Raw genomic sequence first — 26,815 nt, 5'->3', positions numbered from 1 at the left:
TTTTAAAACTTTAATTTTTCTTCTTTTTAATTAAGAAAAAGAAAGTAATGTTGAGTATTTGAATATATTGAAAATTTTAATGCTTTGAAAGGGTGTACATAGACATTTGATAAGCCTTACATGGTAAAAGCTGGTACTGTTTGACATGCATTATATCTGACGTTCTAGTATTACATAATGTGATTGGTATTTAGCGAGTACATTATAGCAGAAAGGAAAAATAATAGCGTGTTTGGAGTATTTTATTTTATTTTATATCACACAAAAGCGCTACACCTCGTAATGTCCAATGTCGAGGGTTATGATCAGTTTCAAAATCGATCGATCCGATGTACTTCGAATCTGTTCTTTGTGGTTTTCTATATATAGGGCATTCATAAAGTTTTGGATCCTTCCCTGCAGTTGTGTTTATTGCGTAAATGTAAATCACAGGCATTTGTTCATATAGAACTTTTGGTTTACTTTCTACTAATTTGCTGGTTTTACGATCAAGCGAAGCACCCTCTAAAAATAGGCCATGAACGTATACTCCCTCCTGAGGTGGATTTTTTATATCTTCCTTGTTAAATCTTGTAATTAAATTTTGTAATACAACAGAGTCAAGAGCCCAACCTTTATGTGCTCGAGTTACTTCCTGCGAAATATAGAGATTTGGAAATCAAAATTATTTTGTTTCAAATTTGCAAATATTCGACAGCTTTCTTATCGATGCAATTCAAGAGATGATATCACGAGTAATTATTTTTAATTCATTCGAGGTATTGTATAATAATAAATTTCATTTATCGGTGAAAAAAATTAATTTTAAATTTAGTATTTTCGAAAAAGGAATATTTGTCTAACTTGTCTCATTGCAGTTAGAAATCCCTGAGGATTAAAGAATCCAGTCATCCAAAAGACCTTAGGTCTGCCGTAAATGCACCATTGCCTGAATTGATGATCTCGTTCTAAAAGCTCTGTGTACCAAAATCCAAGCGTTGCCGATTCCCAGGAAATTTTTAGCCATTTCTCGGGAATGCGAGCATCGTACATCGCATCAAGTGACTTTCGTAAACCTTGGCTCATCACAATGGTACCTTCGATAGCTAATTTCAAATCTGTTAAAGTGTTATACACTTCTTTAATGACTCTGGTGATCCTGTAGAAATTCGACTAGTGAGCAAATTATTTAGAAATAAAAAAGAGAATGCAAGAAAGTATACCTGTCGATTTCTTGTCTCAAAAATATATTCATCGGTAACAGTGCACCCATTCGTTGAAGTGCTTCTTTCACTTCAAAAGAATTATATTGCTTTGGTAATTTGGCTAGCATATCGTTAGCAAGTTTATAGACGACGTTTTCTCTAGTTTCACCGCCTTGTGCATTCCCTTCTTTCGGTTGGACACTCAAAATCGTGTCAAGTATTCCTTTCGCTGTATTTATTTGATAAGTAATGTCTGCATTTGGATGTAAACCAAACACTTCCGGCGTATCGGTTGCAGGCAAGCTATCGATGTAATCCAAGTATCCCTGAAGATTCTTGGTTTGTGGTACTTTGTATCCACGATAAAATTCGAAGCCAGGTCGCAATAGTACATCGCAAAACCAAACGTGCGTAAATGTAGTTAACAAACGCTTGTCGAAGTCATCAGTGACTCTACCACCGTATTGAACCTGCATATAGAAATAAATATAAAATAATTAGGTATAACGAAGTTTTGTATTTTCGTTTCAGTTTTATGATGTTTGTCATTATTTTGAAGTGTGATCATTTTGAAGATTTTTTTGATCGAGATCAACCACGTGCAACTCGATGATATACTGATAGTAAGTCACCAAAAATAAGGTAACACAAAAGTATTTTAATAAATATTTGTATAATTAATGCAATTTTCAAACCTCTCCAAGCATATAGCAAATAGTTGGCCACGATACTCCCCGTTTTGGATCCATCTCATCCAAATGATTCTGTATAAACTGAACGGAAGCAGCAAAATCAGCCTGATTAAATTCGTATGGCACGTTCCAACCAAGAGGTCCGAATTTTCTACGTTCTTGAACTACCGTATGTAGAAACGCAACAGCATACAGTAAAGGTGGCCACTGTGATTGCGTACTGTAATCCAATGTGTCCTGCGTTACGCCTTGGTAAGTTCTTTTTAGGCTGGCTCTAATACCTTGCGGTGGTTCGTTCGTAAATTTGATGGCCATCTGAAATGATGCTGGCTATAAGAAAGAACTTATTTGTCTATAAATTAACCCTTCTGACAGATGTAAGGAAAGACCTGCAGTAAACCAATAGGAAATTGCGGATGAACTTCTGTAGTCATCCAAAGTCTAAATGCTTCGTGCACAATGTCTGTTTCAACTAGAGCGTCCATAACTTCCGTGCAAAAAGGAAGTGATAAGTGAATATTTTGTAGCAATACCCAAGTACCAGTGTTCATAGCGTCCGAGATTAATTTTCGAGCATGAAATTCTTGGCCTTGACCCATAGACACCGATCGCAATTCTAAAATATACATTAAATACATATTATACTTTTAAATGAAATCGCAGCTTATTTTTATTTTTATATTTATATAAGTTAAACGTTCTCAACTTGCTTACGGATGACTTTTTGCTTTGCCAGTGCAGTAATCTGTGGGCTAGGGTCTGATCCTATCGACAATATACATATAAGCGGTGATCTAACTTCAGACTCTAACCACGTAGCTTCTAGATCCAAGATCTTCGTTTCTCCATACTCTTTCCCTAATGATTCAACCACGTATTTTTTCGCCTGGGACAAAGTTCTATCCGGACTCCACGATCTGATCAAAAGTAATTTTCTAAACACGTCGAGTTTCTTCTGATATCCGCAAGGAAGTTCCTCTTCCTCGGGTTTCTCTCTTTCGTACCATACTCGCCATTCTCTTTCGCTGAATTCGATTTTCGTTAGAATATCCGAGAACGTGTCTAGTTTGCTGATCTCGACTAGATTCAGCCAAGTTATATCAAGAATCCATCTGAATGGTTTAGGTGTAACTGCGTTTAAGTCCAAAGATGCACCGCCTTTAATAAAAGCGTTGAACTCTGTATGAGAAATTACACCTCGATGACAGTCTATCTTCATAGCTAGCATCAAGGTGAACAACGATTTGTGTCGTTCGTATAGACTTCTCAGAGTAAAGGCCCACACTTCGTAGGTAAGGTGACGAAGAATTATGTTTATTCTTTCACCAGTGATAGGACTTTTCACAGATTTGGTAATGGAATTATCGAATATAGTCAGAAATTGTCGCAACGAATTTTGGTACATTACGTTTACGTTGCTCATCTCTACAATAAGGAAATACAAAATAGATCCTCTTGACGCGACAGCACGGAATTCTTCTCGGGCTAACATGATCTTCTTTTCCGTTAACGCAGACACCTTTAGTTTTTCATTAACCGATTCTGCAGTTACTTTGGTTTCTCTGAGCACATTTATAAGCGCTTCATCGTCTACTAAAGAGCCTTCGGAAGAGGTGAGTCGATGTAACAAAGTGCTTTCGAGTTCTTTCATTGATCGTTGGTTCGTCATCACTGATTCGAACAGAGCCACCCTTTCGGCTTCTAAGTCTGCCTTTTCCATAAGGATAACTCTACCAAGTAGCTGATCTTCCAGGCCTAACATCGTGACAGTAAAATCGATTATCGATGTCTTTGCTGAAATTTCAGGACTGTAAGCAGGATTTGGTAATTTCGTGGTGATGTACAACATAAAACCGGGCATTACATCGCATTCTTTGTCACCGACGATTACTTTCTCGATGGAACCGGATTTAATAAAATTCTTTTCAAGCACATTGTCGAGAACTGGATCTAACTCTTCCGCGATGTCTTCTATCAGCAATGGTCTGCCTAAAGAGAGACTGTCTTCAAGGTGAGTCCTAAAATATTTATGATTAAGAGACGTAATCTGTAGTTCGTTCATGCATTCCTTGTTCTTTATCCACATTTTTCCTTGATTCTGAGGATCTATTAACAGAGGATACGAAGAGGATTTAGTTACGATAAGCGCATTTTGTACAGACAATTCGTCATTTGGTAGCCCTTGAAGCGTCCATTCCGACATTGTCGCACTGTCTACGAGCATGTTTGTAATGTTCAGATTTTTAGTGAAGGGAATGGATTTAGTTGCCAAAATGTTCATCCAAGATGACACTAAGCTAGCTCTGTACTGTTGATTATATGGCCCACAGTACGATAAAAAGCCAGTTGCTAGTAAAACATCTCCAACTAGTCGACCTAACTGAATTTTGAACTCGCTGCTTTGCTCGGTCCAGCGTATTTTCTCACCGCCTAACCCGTTAATCAATGCGGTTGCAGCTGTCATTTTCCTAAGACACACGTTTGCAGCTTCTGTCAATCTTTGCTTCTCCGAAACAGCAGAGTCATATTGTTCCTTAACCGCTTGCAGAGCCATTTCTCTTTCCGATAATTCTCTCTCGGCGTTTGCCAGATCCTCCATGGCCACCTTGAGTCTTGCTTCCTGTAACGCTAAATTAGCCTTCAGTGGTAGGACTTCCTTATTCACCGAATGAAAAAAAGCCATTGCCTTTGTCCAGGACAATAAACCTGCCACGTCACCGCAAACTCGTCTAGCAGTTTCCATGTTATAGTCCTCCATCTTAAAGTAAGGTTGAAGTAATTCAACCATCTCGTTGTTTATTATGTCTTTCGGATAGTTTTGTAATTGAAGCAAGAACGTGGTGCTGGCCATTAACTTTAACGATTCTGCCCAAGAAGGCTTTGGACATGGCGCAGCTGTATCCGGAACAACCGATCCAATTTTGCGTTGAAATAGAATTAACACACAATCCATGATTCTCATAATGAGATGAGGTGGTCTACCCAATTTCCTGACGGTAGCTATATGAGCCGGTTTAATAGTGTTCAGAGCAGCTTCTGCTTCCTCCAGCGCAGGCTTAGCCGCCTCTAGCTTTTGTTCAGCTAAGGCTTTTTCTTCTGCTATGCAAGCTACCAATTGCTCAGCTTTCTCTTTCACTTTTTGCACCTGATTCTTAAATGCCTCTGCCTGCATTGCTCTTTCTGTCACTTCCAAGAGGACAGTTTCTGCTTTTTCAGATGCTTGAACTAGCTCTTTTTCCATCTCAGCCAGATCTCTTTTCAAGATCTCAACTGATATCGAAGCTTCTTCCAGCTTCGCTAAGCCAGTATCCATGCGCCTAGCCCCCTCGCCGAGTTCATGTTGTTTGCTTTGGTAGATATTTTTGTAGCCACCGATGAAGTTCAAATACGATTTTGGCGTGACGTGAGTAGCGCGACGAAATCTTTGAAAGTATTCCGCGGACGTCAGAGAAACAATATCCTGTATGGAGCCTAAGGCATTCACCAATTCAGATTTGACTTCGCTGGTACAAGCTATGCTAAAGTCGTGCAGAAAGTGTTTAGCAACTAAGATTAGAGCGTCCCTGGGCCAAGGCTGGAACCAATCGATCGTGCAGCCTGATATGAGAGCTGGAAAACGTTGAGCACGATTTCTAAACTTTTCGCCAACCGGGGAGAAACAAAATACTACGTGTAAATTTTGACAGGTCCTCTGAAGAAAGAAATCCATTACGAGTTCGTTGTTGATCGTTCGTTTTGGATTTTCGCGTCTCAGGATAGGCGTCAATTCCGAAATGATCTCTTGCTGTTCGTCACGAGTGAATAAGTTGCTGATAACCCCGGAACTCAGAATATTGTTCAAGTATTCCAAGAAGCCCTCCTCTTTAATGTCCAGATCAGTAAATATAAACGTCGTACCCTTTCCTTGAGCTCCGCACGTTCGATAAAGATATCTTAGATCTTCTAAAAAATTTGCTACGTTGTAAGATCTTGTCAAAGTGATTTGAAACGTTTTGTAGCCGGCAATGAAGGATGACAATTTCGTGAGACTTTGCTTGCCAGATCCTCCGACACCGACTAACATTACATTCCCTTTTGGATGTCTAATGACTCTAGATATTTTAACCAAATGCAGCATGGCATCGGGGAAGAAGACCAAATCCATGCCAGAACCTCTTTGCATTTCGTTGAATTGCGAAAGAAACATTTCTAGTCTGTCCCTGAGGATTTGGTCGTCATAAACGGGTTCGTATACTTTCGGTAACTCAACGTCGGCGTCTTCACCTTCTTCACCGGTTGGTTCGGGTGCATCTCTAAAAATTGTCACGAAAATGGTAAAAGGTGCGTGTAATTGAGCAATTCTTATGATTTTCTAACGCTAGTAAACATGTTAATATTTGTTTAAGGTAGAAGTTTTACCACGCCTCTTTTTCGATCGACAATATTACCGTTGTGATAAGCTATATAATCTGACTTAAATTAAGTACGCGGTTGATCGTACTGATAATACTTACCTCATGAAATCTACGAATACAGGATCTTGATCGAGCATGTTCGTATAATCCTCCCCTAGTATTTCATTAACAACTTTCAGAATTTCTGCATCGAACCAGTCTTTATCCGCTTGTATAGTGAATCTATCACTGAATACGCGACTGCATTCGTGTTTCCACAGCAACATAAGCACACTTTCCTTATCGATAACTGTGGATAGTGTACCAAGCATACCTTGCCAAATTCTTGATAAATCTCGAAGATTAAAGGTATAGTGAAACTTGGCCGGTGTAGGTAATAAATTAGCTCTAGTTCTTTCCCAAAGTGTTCTTGTCAGGGGAACCATTTTATTGACGAGATTCCTAACTTCCGCTGAAAATCCTCTTTTAGCGTTGTAATGACCTTCTCCGAGCACGCTAAAAATGCGATCAATGGATGCTTCGTTAGGTAGCGTACAATTGAAAATGCAAAACTGTCTCTTCAATCTTAGAGGAATGTCGTTTCTTCCACCACCTGGTTGACACATTGCTGCCAAAAATGTTACGTCTACGATGCTAGTAAAGTCTCCAGGTTTCTCTAAAGAATAAAATCCTTTCATATCCATCGTTTGACGGACAATTTCGTTGGTTATTTGATCACCCCACTCGTTTATTTGTGGCAAATTTATATCATCGATGAAAACCAACATTTTCTTCCCTCCTGGTGGTCCAAACGTGCTACCTAGACGTTTCTCCACGTAACTTTCTATGGTTTTCTGAAACTGATATGGACTCGTAGCCGAACTGAAATTGAACGATCTACTTAATGTGGTCTCTCTGTTCGCTTTTTTCATGTACGACTTCATCATGACGGTTTTGGCAGAACCTTGTTCACCTATTAATAAAACTGCTTTATCTTGACGACCAATTAGATCGATTAGGTATTGTATTCTCACGTTATCAGGTATAGGAACCAATACATTGCTGTAATCAGGCGTCGAATACTCTGGATAAACGTAGTTGGTCACCATGCTTGTCCACGTATCCCATTTACCCTTTTCACTGACATAGAAATCGAACAATTGTGCTTCGGGGTATTTTTCTGATGTTGGTAAATCTAAACTTTCGAAATTTTGTCGCAGGTAGGAGTCATATTTTTGCCTGTCCGATGTTTCTAACAGTGCTCCTATACCCCACACCAAAGCAAAAACGTAAAAACGTTTTAGATGTTCGGCTGTCATCGGTTGGCGTTTTTCATCTTCTGTTTCTTCGTCGTCGTTCTCTTCTATGCGTACCTCGGGTGGAATTAGACCCTCGAGGAGACATAACATTTGTCGCACTATGTTGCATTGTAGAACGTCTATTGTCAACGATAAAGCTTGAGTGCTCCAAGAATAAATCTATAAATTAATTATATGTTGTCGTAATTACAATATCACAATATTACAATGTTGTAATACAAAAATATTGTCAGAAATGTTATTTAGGATACAAATAGATAGTTTTTAGAATTAACTTAATATTTTCATAGTCATTTTTTCCAGGAAATATGAAATAGGAAAAATAGTTTCGTAATAAAGTAAAACAATGTGATTAATTTTGCATGTTAATTTGTAATTACATTACTAATTTGTTTAGAATTGGATATTTATACACTTGTATCAGATGGAAATGTGAGATAATGGACAAATATAAACTTGAAATATTAACAGCAAAATACATATCGAAATATCTGGAAAATAAGACATAATTTTCTTCACGTTTAATTTTCTTTATCAATATTTGAACAAAATTTGTGATCAAATTTGCGCAAGTATCTCTATCTAATCTAATTATAAATAATGTGTTTTTAAATATTTTATAGAATGGCAATTACGTGTCTTTACCTGCGTAAAAGAATCTGTAAAACATTGACCAAACACTTCTTGCTCCAAAGGTGTTCGACTTTTCAACCAAGCAGTCACCACAGGACTCCAGTCCAATCCTGATGAACTCATGTACACCATTCCATTACGAGATACCGTAGCTGGACTTGCATTGTCGATATTATGAGGCTCAAAGATTATCTTGCAATTAGATGACATCGATAATCGGTCACCATTCGCAAGAGTGAGAGTTTTATTGTCGTCCAGTACAGAGTTTAAGTTCTCGATCCAGATGCTATCAACAGGTCCGTCAAGCACCATCCATACGTACTCTCCTTCTTTTAATTTCAATGTTTTGCGCCATAAAGCTGAAAATATTCCATCCGTCCAATCATTAGTCGCCACGTCCAATCGGCCAAACATTTGAGCAGCTGTTATACTTTTTGGGTTCATTCTCATCTCTCTGTAAAATACGTTCCTGATCATTGACCGAGTTAAATCATTTTAAGTTATATTATTTGGTGAAAAAACAATTTTTAACGGTGTTTCGTAACGATGTTCGAAAAATATAAATGGCAATGGACACGGCGTTATACATTTGAATATATATAAGATAAAATGAAGAAAAAAAATGATTTCGCGGACTAAGAATGAATTTTTATGTTGCCATATAAATTATTCGAAAAATATTTTTCAATGTAATTACCTGTGAAAATTGCCGCACTGCGTTAAAGCTTTCATCAAAATATGTATACAAGTGGTTTTTCCTGCACCGGTCGGACCTAGGGTCATTATTCCATGTCTTACCCTTTGTGTTTCGTATAGCTGTATTAACTTTAGCACCCAAGGCGGATGGTATATCAATCCAGCTTCTTCTACTTGTTGACTAATAGCAGCTTCCAACTCTGGATAAGAAGTCTTTTCAAGAGCTTGATTTGGAAACAGATCAGCCACCAATGATATAAATAATGGTTCGTCCTCGTCTAAAATAATTAATGTACTCAATACTAACATTTATTTCATAGATAACATTTATTTTATACATATGTCCTTGCAAGTGGCAATAGTAGATATTCTTAGTATAGTAATAAGTATAATTATGTACCTATGAGTTTCGAAAGATTCATATCTCTTAAAACACGCATAACGATCGTGCTTTCAGAATCTTTGGAGTTTACCCTTTTCGACGCTCCTAATGTTCTTAATACGGACAATATGTTTCTTAGACCAAAGTCGTAATGGACCTTTATAAATGAACAGGATGTTTATTGAAATTACGATTTAGTTACTGTGTTTTTAAATAAATTACCTGTTTTGTAAGTTGTTCTTCGCACAATTTGTACAAAGTGTAAAATTTCCGAGCAAGCGTGATGTTTTCCAGGAAACCACAGCTAGCTAGTTTTACTCGAATAATGATTTGTCTATCAGGTACCATCATAGCGACGGTGCGGAACTGTATCTTTAGATTCTCTGGAAGTTCTTTTCTACCAGCATACCCAGGATTCTGTAACGTAATTCTTATCTTATAATTCTAACTTTTACATCACATACAAGGTTTCCTGCAAGAAAGTAACTTTACATTACAGTATTAATACGTTTGTTATCTTTTATTTACCATCGTTATAAATATTCCAAGCTCAGGACACATGTCGATCAAGTCTCCATCGGTAAAAACGAACTGCTTCTTCTTCTCCCTTTTCGCAGCCAAAACAACTGCAACTTGTTGAGCAGCGACAGACAACACTGGTAACTCGATTCTATTAAATTCATCGAAGCAACCCCAAGATCCGCTTTGTGCTAGTCCTTTATAGATACGTCCTAATCCCCTATAATCCATTTGATCCGAACAATTGAATACTACTATATACTTGGCCAAAGTTTTGCCCATATCTTTGACAGTTTCAGTCTTGCCTGTTCCGGCTGGACCACAAGGTGAGCCACCCATAGACATCGATAATGCTTGTGCCAAAGTTATATAGCATCTAGAAATATAAAGTAAAAAATAAAATAGAAGAAAAAGGCATACATAACTTTATAATATTTACGTATTTATCGTAATTTATTATTGTGACATTTGTAGTTACCTATCTGTTAGTGGAGTAATCACGAGTCTTTCTGTGCATCCTAGATATTCGTTTTGATATGTAAAGTTCACGTCTGTTATGCAGATCGATGTTTTGTCAAGGTCTTCTTTGAAGTAAAATCTGCATTGCTTCAGCCACTCGAAATCGTTCAGTGATCGTACATTCAAGCGACACTATGTACGAAACCTCATAAATTAATATTCTTTCAGAGGTAAACAGAAATACAGTAGAATTCGATTTATTTGAAATCATCGGGGGAGAAACAGATCGTATAACTCGTGTCGTATAACAAGAAATTTTACTAATTCTCTTTACGTATAATTTTTCGTACAGAACAGTCAACATAACTTCTGATAAATGAATTCAATCTGTAGAAGTTAATCGATCGCTAACTAAAATTTCCAGATAAGTGCAATTTCTCTGTATTATTTTACGAAGAAATAATTTTTTAAGAAAAAAGAAAAAAAAGTCAATAACGCTCTAGTTTCGATCTCTAGATTTTTATATTTTTTATTCTCTAGAATAGTAATCTTTTATATGAGAACGTAAACTTTAGATTTACTAGCCTTACTTCGACTGTTCTTTTTTATATTCTCTGGCAAAGTTTGCACACTATACAACAGGACACCCTGTACATATTAATATTATTTTCTTTCAACTTACTAATATATCGAAGATATCACGTTGATGCACATGAATTGTAATCAAAGTTTCAAATTTTGTTCTTTCAATTTTTGCAAGATCTCTGGTAGTCTGATCGATCAATGTATTCAGTAAATCCAGGAATCTGTTGTTTGTTTCTGTCATAATCTTTTTATCTGCACGAGCTTGAGCTAAAGCTAGTTCACTGTCCCTGGTCCAGATCATTTGTATTCCTAGTAAACCGACCTGAGCTGGCATTTTATCCAAAAATGTAAGTAGATTAAAGTTTGCGTCGTTTATCATAGAATGACACTGCCGGATTATCGAGTGTAAAGATTGTTGCGACGTTTGCAAAAGTTGCGTTAGCCACGTTTCTACCGAGCCCTCTGCTCTCACCGCTTTTTCAAGCTACGTTTCAAAAATTGCTCGGTATTATATTTTTATTAATGCGATACCACGATAAAATTATATTTCAGCGTTTAAATATATCATTAAATGTTATGAACAAGATCCCACACGTACCAAGATCGTTTCACCTTCCGATGAAATAACGGCGGTCATTTTATTATATTCGATATCATGAAACTTCACATAACGCGTATTGTCGAAAATAGACAGCAGATGGTTCTGTATCGTGTGAGAATCGGAAGCTTGACCAAGTATCTCCAACAAAGCAGGGTCTGATACAAAGAAGAACCTTGGGAACATCATACGCTTCTTTTCTAAATATCTGCAATTGCATCGATCATTCTAGCAATTTCGTTTACTATTTACAATTACTAATTGTATGCGTACCCACTAAGAGATTTCTGACACAATTCCAGCTGTTCCTGCAGATGTGGCAGAAGTTGCTTAAGCAAATCATCTCCTACGCAACATGGTACCACTCCCGGAGTCTCATGTGCCCTTTGCATGATTTTCTGCCAGCTCTTATCAATCTTACTAAACCTTTTCGCTTCTTTCGGTAATTGTTTTGCTATGTCACCACCAACGAACACGGCTTCTAGATAAACCCACATATTTTGTACCAGCAGCCATCTTTCTAGTATTTCGTTTGTATTCGACAGATCCGTGAGCCATTGTTGTATCTGCTTGCGGAATGGTGCGTTGTATCGATTCGACATCAACGAGCCAAGCACCATTAAACTGTCTTCCAGTTGGCCAATCGTCTCAGCAGTGGTGTCTCCTCTTAATAATAATTCTCCTCTGTTGTTAAACGTCATGAACGTCAACTCGTGAGACGACCATTCATTCACCACGGTCCTTAATTTCGCCTCGATGTCTTTTTCTTTCATGGCCGAAATGCAAATGTCCTCGATGTCCTCTTTATATTTCAATAAAGGCGCCTCCAGGATGTTCTTCAAGCAGAAACCCTCGCTTTCGAGGTCGAACGAGTAGCCCGTCACTTCTACGATCCTGTGCCAGTGGCGAGGTTTCATGGCTTTGTTGGCCATTAATTCTAGGAGCGGACACATGTCGTTAAAGTCGTCGATGGTTTTCTTTAGGGCGAAGAACGCGGGCCATTCCTTCAGGCCTTTTGGCAACTTGCGGCATCGGTTTTGGAATTCCATTAGCTCGTTGTTTATGTCCTCGATATTCACCTGAACATTGCATCGGTATTCTTTGTTATAGGCAACGTAAGTTATCTTGCTTTCAATATTGATGTATTATGTACGATATATATGATCGATATTAAATTAACATCAGCAATATATAATAATGTTCTGATATAATATTCATATATTACACGAATATATTCGATGTGTAGTTAATATTAACGAATGATCGATGTATTATCAATAATTGTTCCGAATAATGCAAAGTAGAGGGTGGATAAATTTTAAATAAGAAAATGTCTGTTCTTCTTATCGAAGTTGTAGCTATTAGAATATCAAATTTGAATATTACATTCTCGGATTTGTTTGAATTTGTGGAAGATTGATGAAATCTAAAGATATCTTGCATAATACATCTAATGATATAAACAAAAGATTTTTCTACTAAGTATGCGCAAATACTTTCACGAATCGTTTCAGATATTCATTTTTGAAGAAATATTTTACCTCGCCCCATGGAATGTCATAGTAGCTGTTCACCCTGTCGATAACATCATTGTACAATTTATACAATTTCTGAAGCAAATTCAGCTCCTTTCTTATTTGCGATAGTTCAGGATAATCCGTTGTAGGCAAACCAAACAATTCTTCACCGCTTTGGTAAGTTTGCAATTTTCTCCACATGCCATCGAATCTATTTTGGAACAAAATCTGCCTATCCGAAGCTTCTCGTGGACTCAGACCAGCCTGCATAGGTCCAGAAGATCTGTATTCCTCGCAATACATCTTGTTGTCGATACGGAAGTTCTCGAGATTGTTTCTAAGGTCTTCCTCGAACTGTGGCTGCAGCTTCAACAGCAACACGTGACTTTCTTGCGCTCGTGCGAGCAACTGTTGCCACGTATATCTCAAGTTATCAACTTGTTCCAGACATTCTTGGTCCACTGGTACTTCGTATCTTGTGACGATATTGAAGGCTTCCTCGATTGGGTCGATTTTTAATTCCATGTCAACTTCCTGTTCCCGAATTTTCTTTAAAGTATCCATAATAAGTCGTACGTCGTCCAGATCGCGTATCTGACGATCCAATTTACGCTCCATTTCGTTCATTAACGCATAAACATATTCCATTTCGCGTCGGTACTTCTTTTTCATTGCTTGACCAATTTTGTGGGTGCACGCTATGGACATTTGTGTGAGAAAAGCGTCTATCTCTCGGAATATGACTGCATTTTTTATGTATTTTCTATTTTACGGATTTTGACAATTTCTTTATATATATATTTTCTTTTTGACAGTGATTTATTACAATTCAAATCTGGCTATCATTTTTTTTTGGAAACAATGATAGCAAGATAGTTTCATTTTGTGAACTTTAGTAATACATTTGACGTTATTTTTATCTACACATCACGTATATCGCTGTTCTTTCGTGAAGAATAACGAGTAATAAATAGCAACACAAATATTTGATTAATATATTCAATCTGATTTCAAATTGGGGGAAATTATGTTGTTTCGAGAAGCGTTACAAAGAAGAAATTCGAACGTATTTGGGTTGATTTGATCTTCTATTCAGTAACACTGTAGTGTTATTATAATTAAAAGGAAAGCAACACAAAAAAATGTATTTTATGAAGCTTCAACGCAAGATTGTGTGTATAGAAGGAAAATTATAATTAATCTCCTACGAATTTTAAGTTAATGTTAGTGTACCTTTGATTTCCGTGTATAAGCCATATTTCAGCTTCTCCGTAGAGACAGCGATGGAACTTCCAAAAATGACCATATCAGGTTCGGTTGCTAAAAGATCTTCGAGTTCACTGTGCTTTCGAAGCGTAGATTCAAATTCAGGCAAAGAAATTTGTAGTAATTCCCGCATACTTCTTTCATTCTTCCATAAAAATTTATATGGCTTCCACCTATCGATAAATTCTGCAAGGTCCTGCAATGATAATTAGAAATTTGTGTTACTACAAGCAGAACGATATTTACAAATATATATAAGATTTCTTACTAGCTTGAATTCTTGCATGCACGTGTTTAGCATGGATAATAGTTTTATCACTTCTTTGTTATCCATCACCATCGCGTGAAAATTCTGCTCCTGAACAGGGAAAATCGATCTCTCCTCAGAGATAATTTTGAAGAGCCTTCGTCTTCTGACTCTTGCATCTTCTGGCTCTTCTTGTTTCCTCTTCGCTGCTTGCATCTGAGCGCGCATGACGATATCTGCGAAATTCCTTTTGGGGTAGGCTTGACCCCATGTATCCTGAATTATTAAAAAATATTATATATTACAGTATATATTAGACGTTTTACATCGCAGCATTATATCGTAACAATACTAAACGTTTATCATTGTATGTGTTATGTTAAAAATCATACCTTATTTATTCTAGAATTCCATTGCGACACTCCTCTCGCAACGCCAGCGATGGTTTTACCTACTAAAGTTAGGACTTCCTGTACGTCGTCTAAACTAGGTTTCACGGTTACCACCGGTATCATTAATGTTGCATGAAGAAGAAATATTGGACTCGGTGCGTCCTCTGATCGAACGATAATTATTAATTCATGTGATCATCCGCAAAACTTTGGACTATGCATTTATATTTTATCGAATAGGAAGTCACCTGGATCGATTTCCCGAATAAATCGCTTTCTAATAATGTCCAAGGAGCTTCTAGTGACTCTTATCAGAACATCGACCACTTTTCTAGAGTAATATCTTCTCATTTCGGACACGGCATTTCGAACCATGTCTTGCATTCCTTTCGGTAAGCTACCAGGAGTAACCAATAGCTGATGAGGATCGTCGAATAAATTCCAAACTAAGGACCAATCTTGTTGGACCGTTTGGTCCACTACCTCTTCTTTTTCTGTAAGCTCATCGTACATAAAAGTTATGATTCGGCAACATGCAAAAAGAAAAAAGTAAGAAACGTGGATTAAAATGTTACGAACGATATCTATAATCTATTTTTTATATAATTGATTTAATTCTTATTGGAAATAGATTAGAGTCGAAAAGAAACAGAGGCGTATCGTGGTATAAAATTTTTGAAAAAAATCCAAAACAGAATTGCGTTATGTATTAGCGAAGTTTGCTCGCAAAATTTTTACGATGAAATTTTTCATTTTCACGCTGATATATGAAAAGAAATTTCGTGGCTATTGCTATATTTAATTATGGAAGAAACTAGTTTTTCAGACAGTGTCGCGTATCACCTTCGCTATTAAAAAACTCGAATTGACTGGAATTAGCAGCGGCTTTGAAATTCTCTGCCGCGTTCTTAACAAGATCTAGTACTTCTTCCACAGCCTCTTCCACCATCATACTTTTACGATATAAATCTACCGCTGCCAGTCTGCATACTTCTTCGGTCTTCTCTACAAATTCCTCTATAGTCCAAGGCTGATCAGATTCTGGCATAGAATGTAACGTTATCTTTTGCATAGCTGCCAGCACCTGTAAAATCCTTGGAACAAGGGAAGAGAACTTTTATTTAATTTTATAAATACCTATGAACCTATGCAGAACGATCAATGATGAAGATCTGGAATCCTTATCATTGTAAGAAATTTTGTTTAACTGTCAAATATCAGCAAAATTATTATATCTGTATAACAAAAATACCTCTTTCAATTTCATTGTATCTAATAAGAATTTGTAGAAAAGTAAAATAGAAAATTAAGAGACACCAAAGAAAGACAAAAGCAAATAAGTAACATAATATATGCTTATCTAAAAAAAGCTATTGTAATTTAGAAAGTTACGATTTGCAAAAAGTTTAAACAGAAATGTACCTATTGTCGTACACATCGTGAACCCTTGTAATAAGGATATCAAATTCCTTGATTTGCTGTTTTGTGTTCTGATAGAAGTTTTTCCATTCTGGATTGGTCCAATTCAGAGAAGTCAAACCAGGTTCCAGCAAAGATGCAACTCGCACCAAATGCGGTAGTAACAATGGCCTCACTTCAAGTTTCACACGTCTGGCCGTAAAGACGAACTCTTCGATCATCAATTGAAGAGAGTCTGTGACCAATGTAAAATAATCTTTCTTCGTCAAAATAGTCAATGCGATGATAGGAATTTCCAGATTCAATTTGGCCAAGCAATCAGCTTCTCGGAGTAGGAGAGTGACGCGTCCTTCTAAGTTGACTTTAATCTTTCCTGTTTTTTCGTCCACCGCCAGCAAAGGTCTGGATCGATAAAACAACGATGTTTAGGTAAAAAATTAATATAATAAAAAGTGGAATTAGTTAGTTTGGTTCTTGTTTGCGAGGGACTTGAATGATCGATTTACCGTTTTAGACAGTCTTCGATGACCCAAGAGTTTTGATGAGTCCAGACTTCAGCGATGTCTGATTTATATTGGTTCAAAACGCCGAGGGCGTAATTATATCGTTTTTCTAGCTCCATAGTAAGCGGAAGAGTCTTTAGCACTGGATGATTGGAAACTGATGTAGCCAATTCATCTAAGTGTACTCTGAAGAGAAAATAATTTGAATCGGTGATATAAAAATCATAAATTATCGTTCGACGATGTACGAATAACTTGTTTAATTTACTTCAATGAATTTGCCCAAGTTAATCTTCCAGCGATAGCTGGCATATGCCTCGGTAATGGTGGATCATCCCTCTGTTTTTTGAATAACTTTAGTATTCTGTCCACTTCTTTGTCGCAATATTTTACTACTATGTTGTACTTCTCATCTAGTTTCGTTAGTGGTATCTTCTCACTGACCTTAAAAGCAAACAAATCAATTAAAACATTAAAAAGTACAAAAATGAAGAAACTATAAAATAAAAATATTGAAATATTAAAGTATTAACAAATTTCGAAAGTAAATGATTTTAAGATCTACTGAATACAATATATATGGACAAAGAAACACATTCATACATATAATTAGATTCAAGTGCAATAATTACGTGCAACTTTACGTGTCAAATGTACAAATTCTCGTGCATTATTTAGTCAGCTATAATGCACCACTTTACTTTTTCGAATCGAGTTAAAAATCGTATACCCTGAAGAGTTTCCCAAACGTCCGCATAATTTTTCTCAATGATGTTACCGATGTTTTGTTTCAGGGTATCAGTTTTTGTCATGAAATCATTGTAGTCCGTATCAAATTCGGTATTCCTTGGATCTAGATAATCGTAACCTTTAGCGGTAGCAACTTTCTCAGCCTCTTCGAACGTTCTTATGGCATCGTCCAATGCTATTGGAGTAAAAGAAAATAAAAAATAGAAAGATGAAAATTACGCTCACGAAACGATCTAAAGTTGAAAAGCGTAGATAAATATTAACGAATTAAAAACAAATAGCATCTGTATATTAATTACATACATTCTCCCAATAAAAGACCCTCCATCCTTCTTTCGAAGAGACTTTTGTAATCTTGTATCAATTCGAACATGGTCAAAATTTTTCTTACTCTATCGCAAAAGGAATCGAATCGTCCAAATACGTGAGTTTCTGAAAACGAGAATTCTTGTTCGGTTACAGCAGGAGAACACCGAACCAGTCTATAAGTTTCTCTGTAAGCTCTGTAATGTAACGGTATTCTTTGTTATTTCCCACACAAAAGGACAAAAAATGAATCAATACGTCTCAGATCGAAGTATAACGATAGAAAACAGCGAATCCACAATTTACTTGTTCAGTTTTAAGCAATGCTTCAGCCTCGATCGCGCAACTGCTCGATCTTGACCCCAGACGGTTTCTCGACCTCTATTTGTGACGTAATCTCGACAAGCCACGATCATTTGATTCGTGATCTTTATCATTAACGAACTAGTTCGTTCCGATGTGTTGTAATACCTCGACACGCTGTATATTAAACGAACTGTTTGTAATAGCGATACGAGGGAATCTCTCATCTTCACCTGAAAAATATGTGATATCAATATATATATATATGAATATATATAAAAACACATAGAAAACAATATAGGAAAATAAAAATAATTTCTATTTTTCGTACGATATGTTATCTTACTGGATCGTCCAAATACAAGCAGTGACAGCATTTTTCCAACGCTTGTATAAATTTTGCATTATCCTTCGCTTCGTTATAACAATAAGTGACATCATCCTCTACATCGACCCAATCTTTTATCAACTTGGAACGCGCAACTTGCAAACAAAGAAGCGACATTCGTATTTCGTGATCCTAAATATTTATACGTAGCACAGATAATAGTTTACTCGTTATTACGATCGACAGTAAAATCATCTGCTACGATAGGAAAACGCAAATAGAACCTGAAGTTTGTTGACTAACTGACTGAACTGTGCTCCTCTTCGTTTCCAATATTCCAATTCTTGCTGAGGACCAGAATTATCATTCTCTCGTTTCACCTGCTTGCTTTCTACCATGAAGTCTTTCAATCTCTTGATCCACGTTCTTACCCTTTCCTCTACGATATTCACAGCGTCTTTTTTCGCTATAAATGCTTTTGCTTCCTCGAAGTTGCGCACTTGCACCATTAGAGCTTCATCGTCGTCGAATACGCGCCCTTCGTGAGCTACCTGTTCACACACTGAGAAAATTTGGAAAATATTTTATATTTTCGTTTTCATATCAAAAATAAAATATCGAAATATTTATATCAAAGTTCAAAATATCGAATACACGCTCGTTACTTCTACGCTATCGCTGCAGGTTTCTATTCATTCGTAAAAAATGTTAATCGTGTTCATAAAAATATAAATTTGCATAATTATTCGCAGTTTAACGATATAATCGCTTAAAATTTTACGAAAATATAGTAACTGTATATATAATTCTATCGTTACCTTTCAGAGCACTGCAGAAAGATCTTAACCCCGGTAATAAAAGGCTCTTAATCATCGGGCAATCGTCCTCTCCTTCGGAGCCAGGATGTGCAAGCGCATCCATGAAAACGTACTCTACTACCCTCTGTATCGCGGTTATTATCCCCACTTTTTTTGTGTCTATCACACCGGTGTAAAGATCTTTTTGGAAACCTTCCTCGGGTAATTGTTTCGAGATATTTAATCTAATAAAAGTTTCGAGTTTGCGTCACTGAAGTGAGACTACCAATTATAACTTCATAAGACTGTTATGTATAACACTTATACTTTATATCATACCTGAATATGTAAACGCATATTCCAGTACAAGGTACTTGCCATCCATCGGTAAGAAACAATTTCTTTTTCCCTGGTTCTTTTATTTCTTTTTGTTCTTTAACTTTCGGTACCGATGTGCTTGGACTTGGTCGAGTGGTCGAAGTTTTTGCTTGAATCTGCAAAATGAAATTCCACGGTTATTTTATTATTAACGCCGGAATAATTAGACTCTGATAATACTGATATCTAAATATACTAAATATACTAAATATATACTAAATATACTAAATATACTAAATATACTAAATATACTAAATATATACTAAATATACTAAATATACAAAATATACTAAATATACTAAATATATACTAAATATATACTAAATATACTAAATATATACTAAATATACTAAATAAATACTAAATATACTAAATATACAAATATAAATAATTGTAATAAAGAGTCGTATCATGAAAATAAAATAGGTACATACATGCAAGAAGTACGTTTCCATCTGAATGAAAGTCAACATTAATTTTGTCGAAAGCACTTATGTATTCTTAACAATTGCATACAAAATAAGATCGAAATGCGACAAAATGACAAGTTTTAGTTTCTTTCTCCTGGTAATTATTAAGACCACGTGAATATTTTCAGTAAAATTAATATCGACTTTCATCGAGATAGAAACACGGTTATACAGAGTAATTTATTTTCATTATACTACTTTAATTATAATTATTTATATGTATATTAAAAAATGCTTGATAATTTTGACGTTAAATTGCGGTTTTCATTCAAAAATAAAAGATAAAAGGTTTGACCGTTTCTATAGGACGTAGAGTTTCAGATTCCTCCACTTCTTGATAATACCAGACGAGGGTGGACTTCATATGGGGCAAAAACAGTTGATTGATTTCGTCCAGCATGTCTCCCTCGAAAACGTGATCCATGACCTCGTGGCGGGACAATTGTGTAGCATCCATCAAGAGTTGGAAAGCGAATTCTAGACGGGGATCCATCTCCCCTCGTCTTGCCTTTCTCTCGCATTCTTCTCGGCGTTTCTGCGAAGCAAATCGAAGGATATTAATTGCTTTTTATACGCCGTGCTCGAGTAGTAGTGCCTTGTCATTGGTCAGACATGTTCGCCTATCCTCTTTATTACAAGCATGGCGTAGCTTAATCGATTCCAGTTTTATTTTTTATTTTTGATGTCATTTCTTACTACTGTTGTCAAAATGTGATAAATTGTTATATCGCACACTCGAGTTTTAAAAATTCAATTTAATTTCACAGTAGAGTGACTTTGTGAAGTTGCGTTTGTTAATATCGCTACAGTTCATCTAATTATTTATTGCCCTACTGTCCTACGCGAACTTAACTACGTGCACGATACATTAAAAAATCACTGTTTCATATTCACTTATGACAATATTTCATTATCGAGTATTACGGTAATCGGTAGCTTCACTCAGCGCTTCGGATAATAACAAAAGAAAATATAAAATAAAACGGCCAAAAAGCAAAAGAACAATAGACCTGGAGGACATCACCGGTCCCTTCTTCGTCGCTGCCTTCCTCAGAATTCTCCGACTTCTGTTGAACCAACAAAGCAGGAGCTTGCACGAACATGGTCGAACGAATTAAACCGGCAAAGACGATACAATTACACGATAAAAGAATGGATAGCGCGATGGCGGGATTCACCGACAGTTACACCGGCGAACTGAAAGACTTCCGAAGTAGTGTAAGGAGCGGATATCCAGTGCCACGAGTTCGTGTCTGGTACCGCCCTTCTACGTATCGTTCGTGTCGTGTGGGAATTTCCGCGCGATTCTGTCGACAGTAGTCGATACTGATACCACATAGTGTGTATTCTTCTTCCATTGTCGTAAAATCATGTTATACAAGAATAGTCCATATAACAATGAACAACATTCGTGGTATTAATGATAGTGATGGATTACATCGTGCATGTTTTAAAATTAATATTGGTCGATTTTTTGCATCGGTGATCGAGATATTCGTCAAAGCGACGATTCTTACAACATGTTGTGAATATTTCTTATTTGTGAATCCACGATCCAGTTGCTGCGTATGCGCGACGATGAAGCTAACAGCTCTGCAACGAGTATACAAGAATAAGTTACGTATGAGTATTTGTATTTGTATACAAAGATTATTCTTATCTTCTGAAGCGTTGCTTTTGCTTTATATTTTTCTGCCACCGGATTAACCAGCATGTTACGATACAACCGGAAATATTAGTAATTCAACATCGCTTTTTAAGCGATGATTCGACGATGTTGCTTAAAATTAGTATTGCAGCGAATGTTTTGAAATTAAAATGTAACTTTAGTTTTTCTGTTTCAATTTGTAGATTGCCAGTGCTCGTGTATTGCCTCGCGTATATTGTTTTTCTACATTTTGCTTTATTATTTATATTCATTGCATGGAGTAGGTCTGCAAAAAATTAGTTCAATTAATCGTACATAAAATACTAATTTCGTATTAATAATATAACTAAAAACTTTTTCACTTTATACGTGTAATATGTAGGTATATATATGTACTTTTGATGTCACAGTTGTCCTACCCGCATCTCGCTTTATGTGTATATAAATACGATTACATTTATGTACAATGTAGCACATAAATGCGTACGCCATTTCCTATATGCTATACTACAAAATCGAGATATAAATATATTACTACCATTAAAGTATTTGTAAGTATTTAAAAATATACTTCAAACTGAATTGATCACAAAATCAAAAAGTTAAAATCAGATCTCCATATGTCGATCATTTAAAATCAATGAAAACCATTACTTGTAATTTCCTATTATCAATATGTATACGTGCCTCTACCTTATTCTCCTCACTCGTTAACAATTTCGCTTTTATCGAGAGCTAACCATTACAAGTTACACGTGAGAATTACACGTTGCACGCGATCGACTACACGAATATCGAACAGCTCGAATCGCCATCAACGAATAAAATGATCATCTTCTACGAGGTTTTTCAAACAACGCATCGATCAAACCGGTATTAAATATGGTTCGTACCACATTACCCAACGTGCACGCGAATATCCTCTTAACACGCAGATCGAGAACAACCATCTGTATCACTAATCGACTAATATACGTGTCAATATTCGATTAACGTACGTAGTTGCATCTCGAACATATTCTGAATCACTTGGTAGAACAACGATACGAGCTTGCCTCGTATTTGCATACGAAAGTGTATGTTTCTTACGTGTAACAACATCGATTCACGAATGCGATAAAACGAAAATCGCACGAGCCTCAGAACGAATCACGCGTGAAGCAACAGTGAAAATTTAGAAAGTTTGGAATATCGTGTTTGTTATCTAATCGAGATTTAAGGGTAGGTTCGTAGCAATATGTAGAAAAATGTTCGTACGAAATGGAATCCTTATTTACTATGTCCTTAGCAACCATTCGTTACCGTGCTAATTAGGTTTAATTATTCCCGTCGTGAGAAACTATTCAATTGAAACGTCCTATTCGAGGCTATTTAACATTAATCCTTTTGTCAATGCTCACTCTGGCTTCCTCGGTGGTTTCCGTCATCTCGATGAATTTCTTCCCCACTGTTTCTTCGCGCTTTCACGATTTCGAACAACCGACGTTCTTATGCAGTCAACGCCGTAATGCGACATTAACTCTGTTACCCGGTCTCTTAGCTAACAATGCACCCTTGTCCCTCTCTTCCGCCACCCCTTTGTTTCTACTCCTTCTTGTACCTGTTAGTTTGCATACTATCGATGTTCCATTATTAGGGTACCAATGAAATGTACGAAGAAAATCCCGTTGTATCTCTGATAGGAGAGGAACGATAATCACGAACGATAGAGGAACGATAAAATAAAAAATAATGTCTTATGAAATGGATAAGAAATTTGGTGAAAGTGTTTTGAGAGAAGAAAGAAGAGAAGTTTATGATAAACGGTTTTATCGAGCGAGGAGTCATCATCGCGATAAGGAAATGAGCAGTGGCTCGGGCAAGATATATGCATAGATAAGGTATACGATAGATCTATCAGCCAATGTATTTCTTCGTCCTTTGTCTCGGGCGGTAGCAAACTTTCTTATCATTCTAGTGTCGTTTCCAATGTTACCGATTCAGTATAGAATAAGATCGCGACATTAGTAGTGGTTGGAATTAAAACTAAATGTTACTGTGAAAATAAGGGTAAAAAGAGGTACAAAATAGTGTTTGTGAAACGATTAGAAAGAAATATATTTATACTCGATTAAAGGGCAAGTTGTACAAGTAGTTATGAATTTGCAGAAACTCGGATAAAATTTTCTATTCTCCGAATAATATCATTTCTCGCATAGATTATTACAACGTTCCAAGAGTACATATTTTATTTCTATCTTTCGTATATTACGTCAGTCCCTCGACTTATAACATAAGTCTCATCTTTTGGTAATGGTAAAATCCCAAACCTTACCTTTGTTAACGTTACAACTATCCTCAAGCTAGCATCAGTGCATTTAATACTCTTGAATCTATCGTTCAATATTATCACATAATTTCGACTCGATCTTCGTTATTTCGAAAGAAAAATATTCCAGATGAAATGCAAATTCCAGAGTCATGTACATACATCTTCTTGGGCCGTCGCACGTAGGAAATCTTAACGAACCGAATGAAACGAATGAATTAAAATCCATGACATACTAAAAGAAAAATATTCCAGGTTAAACGTAAATTGCAATGTTATCTATGCCCTTGATCCACATATGTCCTAATTTCTTTTCCAATACATAATGCCATTTTTCTATACGAGGTCTAAATTCATTTTTCCAGTTACCCTTAGCTATTTCTTTGCAATTCTAAACGATAAAGCAAAAGAGCAACAGCTAAACATCGCGAAGTAAAATTATCTTGCGAAAATATTTATATAAAATTCTAAAATCCTCGATAAAATTGAAAAATCGATCTCCATTCTTTCACCTTCCCTCTTCTCCTCTTCAAAGCCAGCCGCGAAACAATTCTCAGCAACAAATCATCTGAAATTGAATCAAAGAGAATCAAAAGGCTTCATCGCGTTCGAATCTGAGAGATGCAACGAGAAGGAAATCGCCGAGAGGCGTGCAAGATTTGCACACGCGGGCAATAAAATAGTATCGATCAGTCGATGAGAACAATGGAGGAGGCTGGCAAGAATTCAAAAGTTTGCCAGCAAGTATCGTTCTGTTTCCAGGAAGCCGTTCGATGGAAGGGGTTTTCGACCCTATTCCAGCCTCGTGCTGCCGGTTGCGGACCAGCGGCCACCGCGTGTATCGACTAACGTCGGTGTATTGACTAATGACTGGTAGGCTGTTGCAAGTAGTACCACTCCGTGTCAGGACGGACACACTCGAGTCTCGCGACCATATTAATGGCGCGCGACCGCCGCGAACACAGGGGTTAAGGCGCATTTATGTAACACGTAGGCGAGGAGTTCCTTCGACGTCGCGCGACCTACATTTCCTGACCAATGTCTGGGAAAAACGGGGTCATGAACGCGAACGATACGCTGGCAACCGTTTGCGGAAAAAGCCTATTCTTAATTTTGCCAATATGACGATGCCTCGTTCTGGTGTTCGTAAGATTTCAAAAAGTTTCGTACGATACACATAACATATATTTATAAAAGTTTTCTATGGTAAATATCCACGATACTTTTACGAATCATTGTACGTTGGCGGAAGTAATCATTTCCGAACAAATAGTCGAACGTTTTTTACAATAGTTCGTCTTTTACTCGAAGATGAGATATTTTGTTTTCGTAGATAAAATTCTTCGAAATTCTCTTCCTTGTTTCGTAGAGTTCGCGAGAGATACTCGTTAAAAAATCGTTATTATTAACGTATTAAAATATAGAGCAAAAACTATCGAGTACAAAAAAGCTAGACCATATAGTATATAATTGAGAATAATACAAAATCTTTCGTGCATATACGATCGATGTTGATCGATGAATCTTCTCGATAACAACAAACAATGTAGAAAGAAAATCACAGGATTGGAATGAATATCATAACGAATAAATTAGAATCACCTTTAAAGTCACTGTTCGATAATTAACATCTGCATTAGTAATTGCATGGCACTTCGTTTTATTAAAAAGAAACGTGTAACGAACGTAGAAGCACACAAATATACAAGTCCTCGTTAATTTGAGCGAATTTCGCAATCAAAATCTCAATAATCGCGTAATCGATGCTTGTTAAGGATATTGGAATAAATGAATACAAAGCGTTATACCGAGTCGTATATCGAGTGAAATTTGCGATATCTACGATCTCGCCATTTATTATTGGAATATCATCTTACTATTCTATGGCGCTAGGACAATAATCGTTAATATTGTACCGTTATCGTCGAATTCGTATCACGACGTATGTAGTACACCTGTCATTGCGCTCGGACAACTAGAATCGCACCGTAGAATCCACCGTGATTCGAGTTTCCTGCGTCCTGATCGCAAGTTATCAACGCATGCAGGATGAAAGCACGCGAAATTAAACGCTTCATTAACAACACGCACGATCGCAACATCTTCTCCTTTTTGTTTAACGAAAGCGCTCGTTGATACGCGTGGAAAAAATCGATCGATCTAAACATTGAAACAGACAACAGGCAAAGCGTGAATAAAACGCATGCTTGCATCCTAACAACGAGTTTTTCTTGCGAGTTAATTCGTGTTTTTGATTGCTTGCGCGCAAGATCGAGTATTTCAGCGATCAAATAGAACATTTTTAGAATCGATAAATTCGCAAACCAGTTACTTCTTTCGTTCTAGATATATAGATTATCGTAACAATAAATGGATATTAATTAACGAGAATACTTCTTCTCTTTTTTCTTTACCTTTTATTATCTCTTTTTAGATGTTTCATTTGCAGCGCTGAAATGACTCTTTAAAGCACTCTCGGCCTGTCAGGTGAAACCTCAAGATACTATTGTACTTTGCAACCTGTGTGTCTCATGTGATAATCACGATGCAATGTATCGACCAATTATTGTTACTTTTTTATTCCGTTTCGTTTATTCCAATTACTCGAAAGAGATCGGACAGAAGAGAAATATATCGTTTCAAAGGACAACGTAGACAGAGAGCGAGAGAATGCAAGTTTCAATGGATCGTCGCAATCGACGAGTTTCCTCGTATTTCGCGTCAAGTCCGTTTCATGGAGGTC

General features: G+C 36.7%; 1 protein-coding gene and 2 long non-coding RNA genes across 6 annotated transcripts; 2 read left to right on the top strand and 1 right to left on the bottom strand.

Annotated features, from left to right (window-relative positions):
• Positions 1–52: 52 nt before the first annotated feature.
• LOC100749958 (dynein heavy chain 5, axonemal) lies at positions 53–23,407 on the bottom strand. Of its 4 annotated transcripts, XM_012387001.3 has the most exons (36): positions 23,165–23,407; positions 21,127–22,050; positions 20,412–20,651; positions 19,608–19,762; positions 19,290–19,513; positions 18,756–19,033; positions 18,490–18,663; positions 18,147–18,376; positions 17,838–18,037; positions 17,486–17,709; positions 17,053–17,228; positions 16,788–16,970; positions 16,285–16,683; positions 15,706–15,956; positions 15,111–15,356; positions 14,863–15,026; positions 14,492–14,746; positions 14,191–14,419; positions 12,982–13,655; positions 11,714–12,519; positions 11,441–11,648; positions 10,940–11,326; positions 10,277–10,449; positions 9,808–10,174; positions 9,502–9,696; positions 9,298–9,436; positions 8,899–9,175; positions 8,214–8,655; positions 6,370–7,727; positions 2,591–6,168; positions 2,266–2,492; positions 1,880–2,191; positions 1,203–1,654; positions 844–1,138; positions 248–634; positions 53–214 (listed from the first exon to the last, which is right to left on the bottom strand). In XM_012387001.3, exons 2-35 carry the CDS (start codon positions 21,217–21,219, stop codon positions 248–250), a joined length of 13,998 nt encoding a protein of 4,665 aa, XP_012242424.1. In that variant the 5' UTR covers positions 21,220–22,050; positions 23,165–23,407; the 3' UTR covers positions 53–214. The 4 variants fall into 4 exon arrangements, 3 of the variants coding, with proteins under 3 accessions (XP_012242424.1, XP_033177293.1, XP_024224183.1); XM_033321402.1 differs by lacking the exons at positions 17,838–18,037; positions 18,147–18,376; positions 18,490–18,663; ... (4 more) ...; positions 21,127–22,050; positions 23,165–23,407 and having other exon boundaries at positions 17,515–17,753; XM_024368415.2 differs by lacking the exons at positions 17,838–18,037; positions 18,147–18,376; positions 18,490–18,663; ... (4 more) ...; positions 21,127–22,050; positions 23,165–23,407 and having other exon boundaries at positions 17,429–17,578.
• LOC117151793 lies at positions 1,656–3,818 on the top strand. Its single transcript, XR_004461918.1, has 3 exons — positions 1,656–1,826; positions 1,889–2,128; positions 3,683–3,818. It is a non-coding gene; the product is annotated as an uncharacterized LOC117151793 (long non-coding RNA).
• On the top strand, positions 22,260–26,208 carry LOC117151794. Its single transcript, XR_004461919.1, has 2 exons — positions 22,260–22,985; positions 23,401–26,208. It is a non-coding gene; the product is annotated as an uncharacterized LOC117151794 (long non-coding RNA).
• The last annotated feature ends 607 nt before the right edge of the window (positions 26,209–26,815 follow it).

This window comes from Bombus impatiens, unplaced genomic scaffold, assembly GCF_000188095.3.
Source record: "Bombus impatiens unplaced genomic scaffold, BIMP_2.2 scf_0442, whole genome shotgun sequence".
Taxonomy (NCBI): Eukaryota; Metazoa; Arthropoda; class Insecta; order Hymenoptera; family Apidae; genus Bombus; species Bombus impatiens.
The sequence above is the reverse complement of the archived record's forward strand: the minus strand, read 5'-3'. Positions and strand labels throughout refer to the sequence as shown.

Bases quoted from the DNA above. Each gene is read 5' to 3' on its own strand.
- LOC100749958 (XM_012387001.3), bottom strand. From the start codon at position 21,219: ATGTTCGTGCAAGCTCCTGCTTTGTTGGTTCAACAGAAGTCGGAGAAT. The intron at 14,420-14,491 runs GTAAGAAATCTT...TTATCATTGCAG, and splicing joins GCATGCAAGAATTCAAGCTA to GACCTTGCAGAATTTATCGA. The intron at 9,437-9,501 runs GTAATTTATTTA...TCATTTATAAAG, and splicing joins AAGAACAACTTACAAAACAG to GTCCATTACGACTTTGGTCT.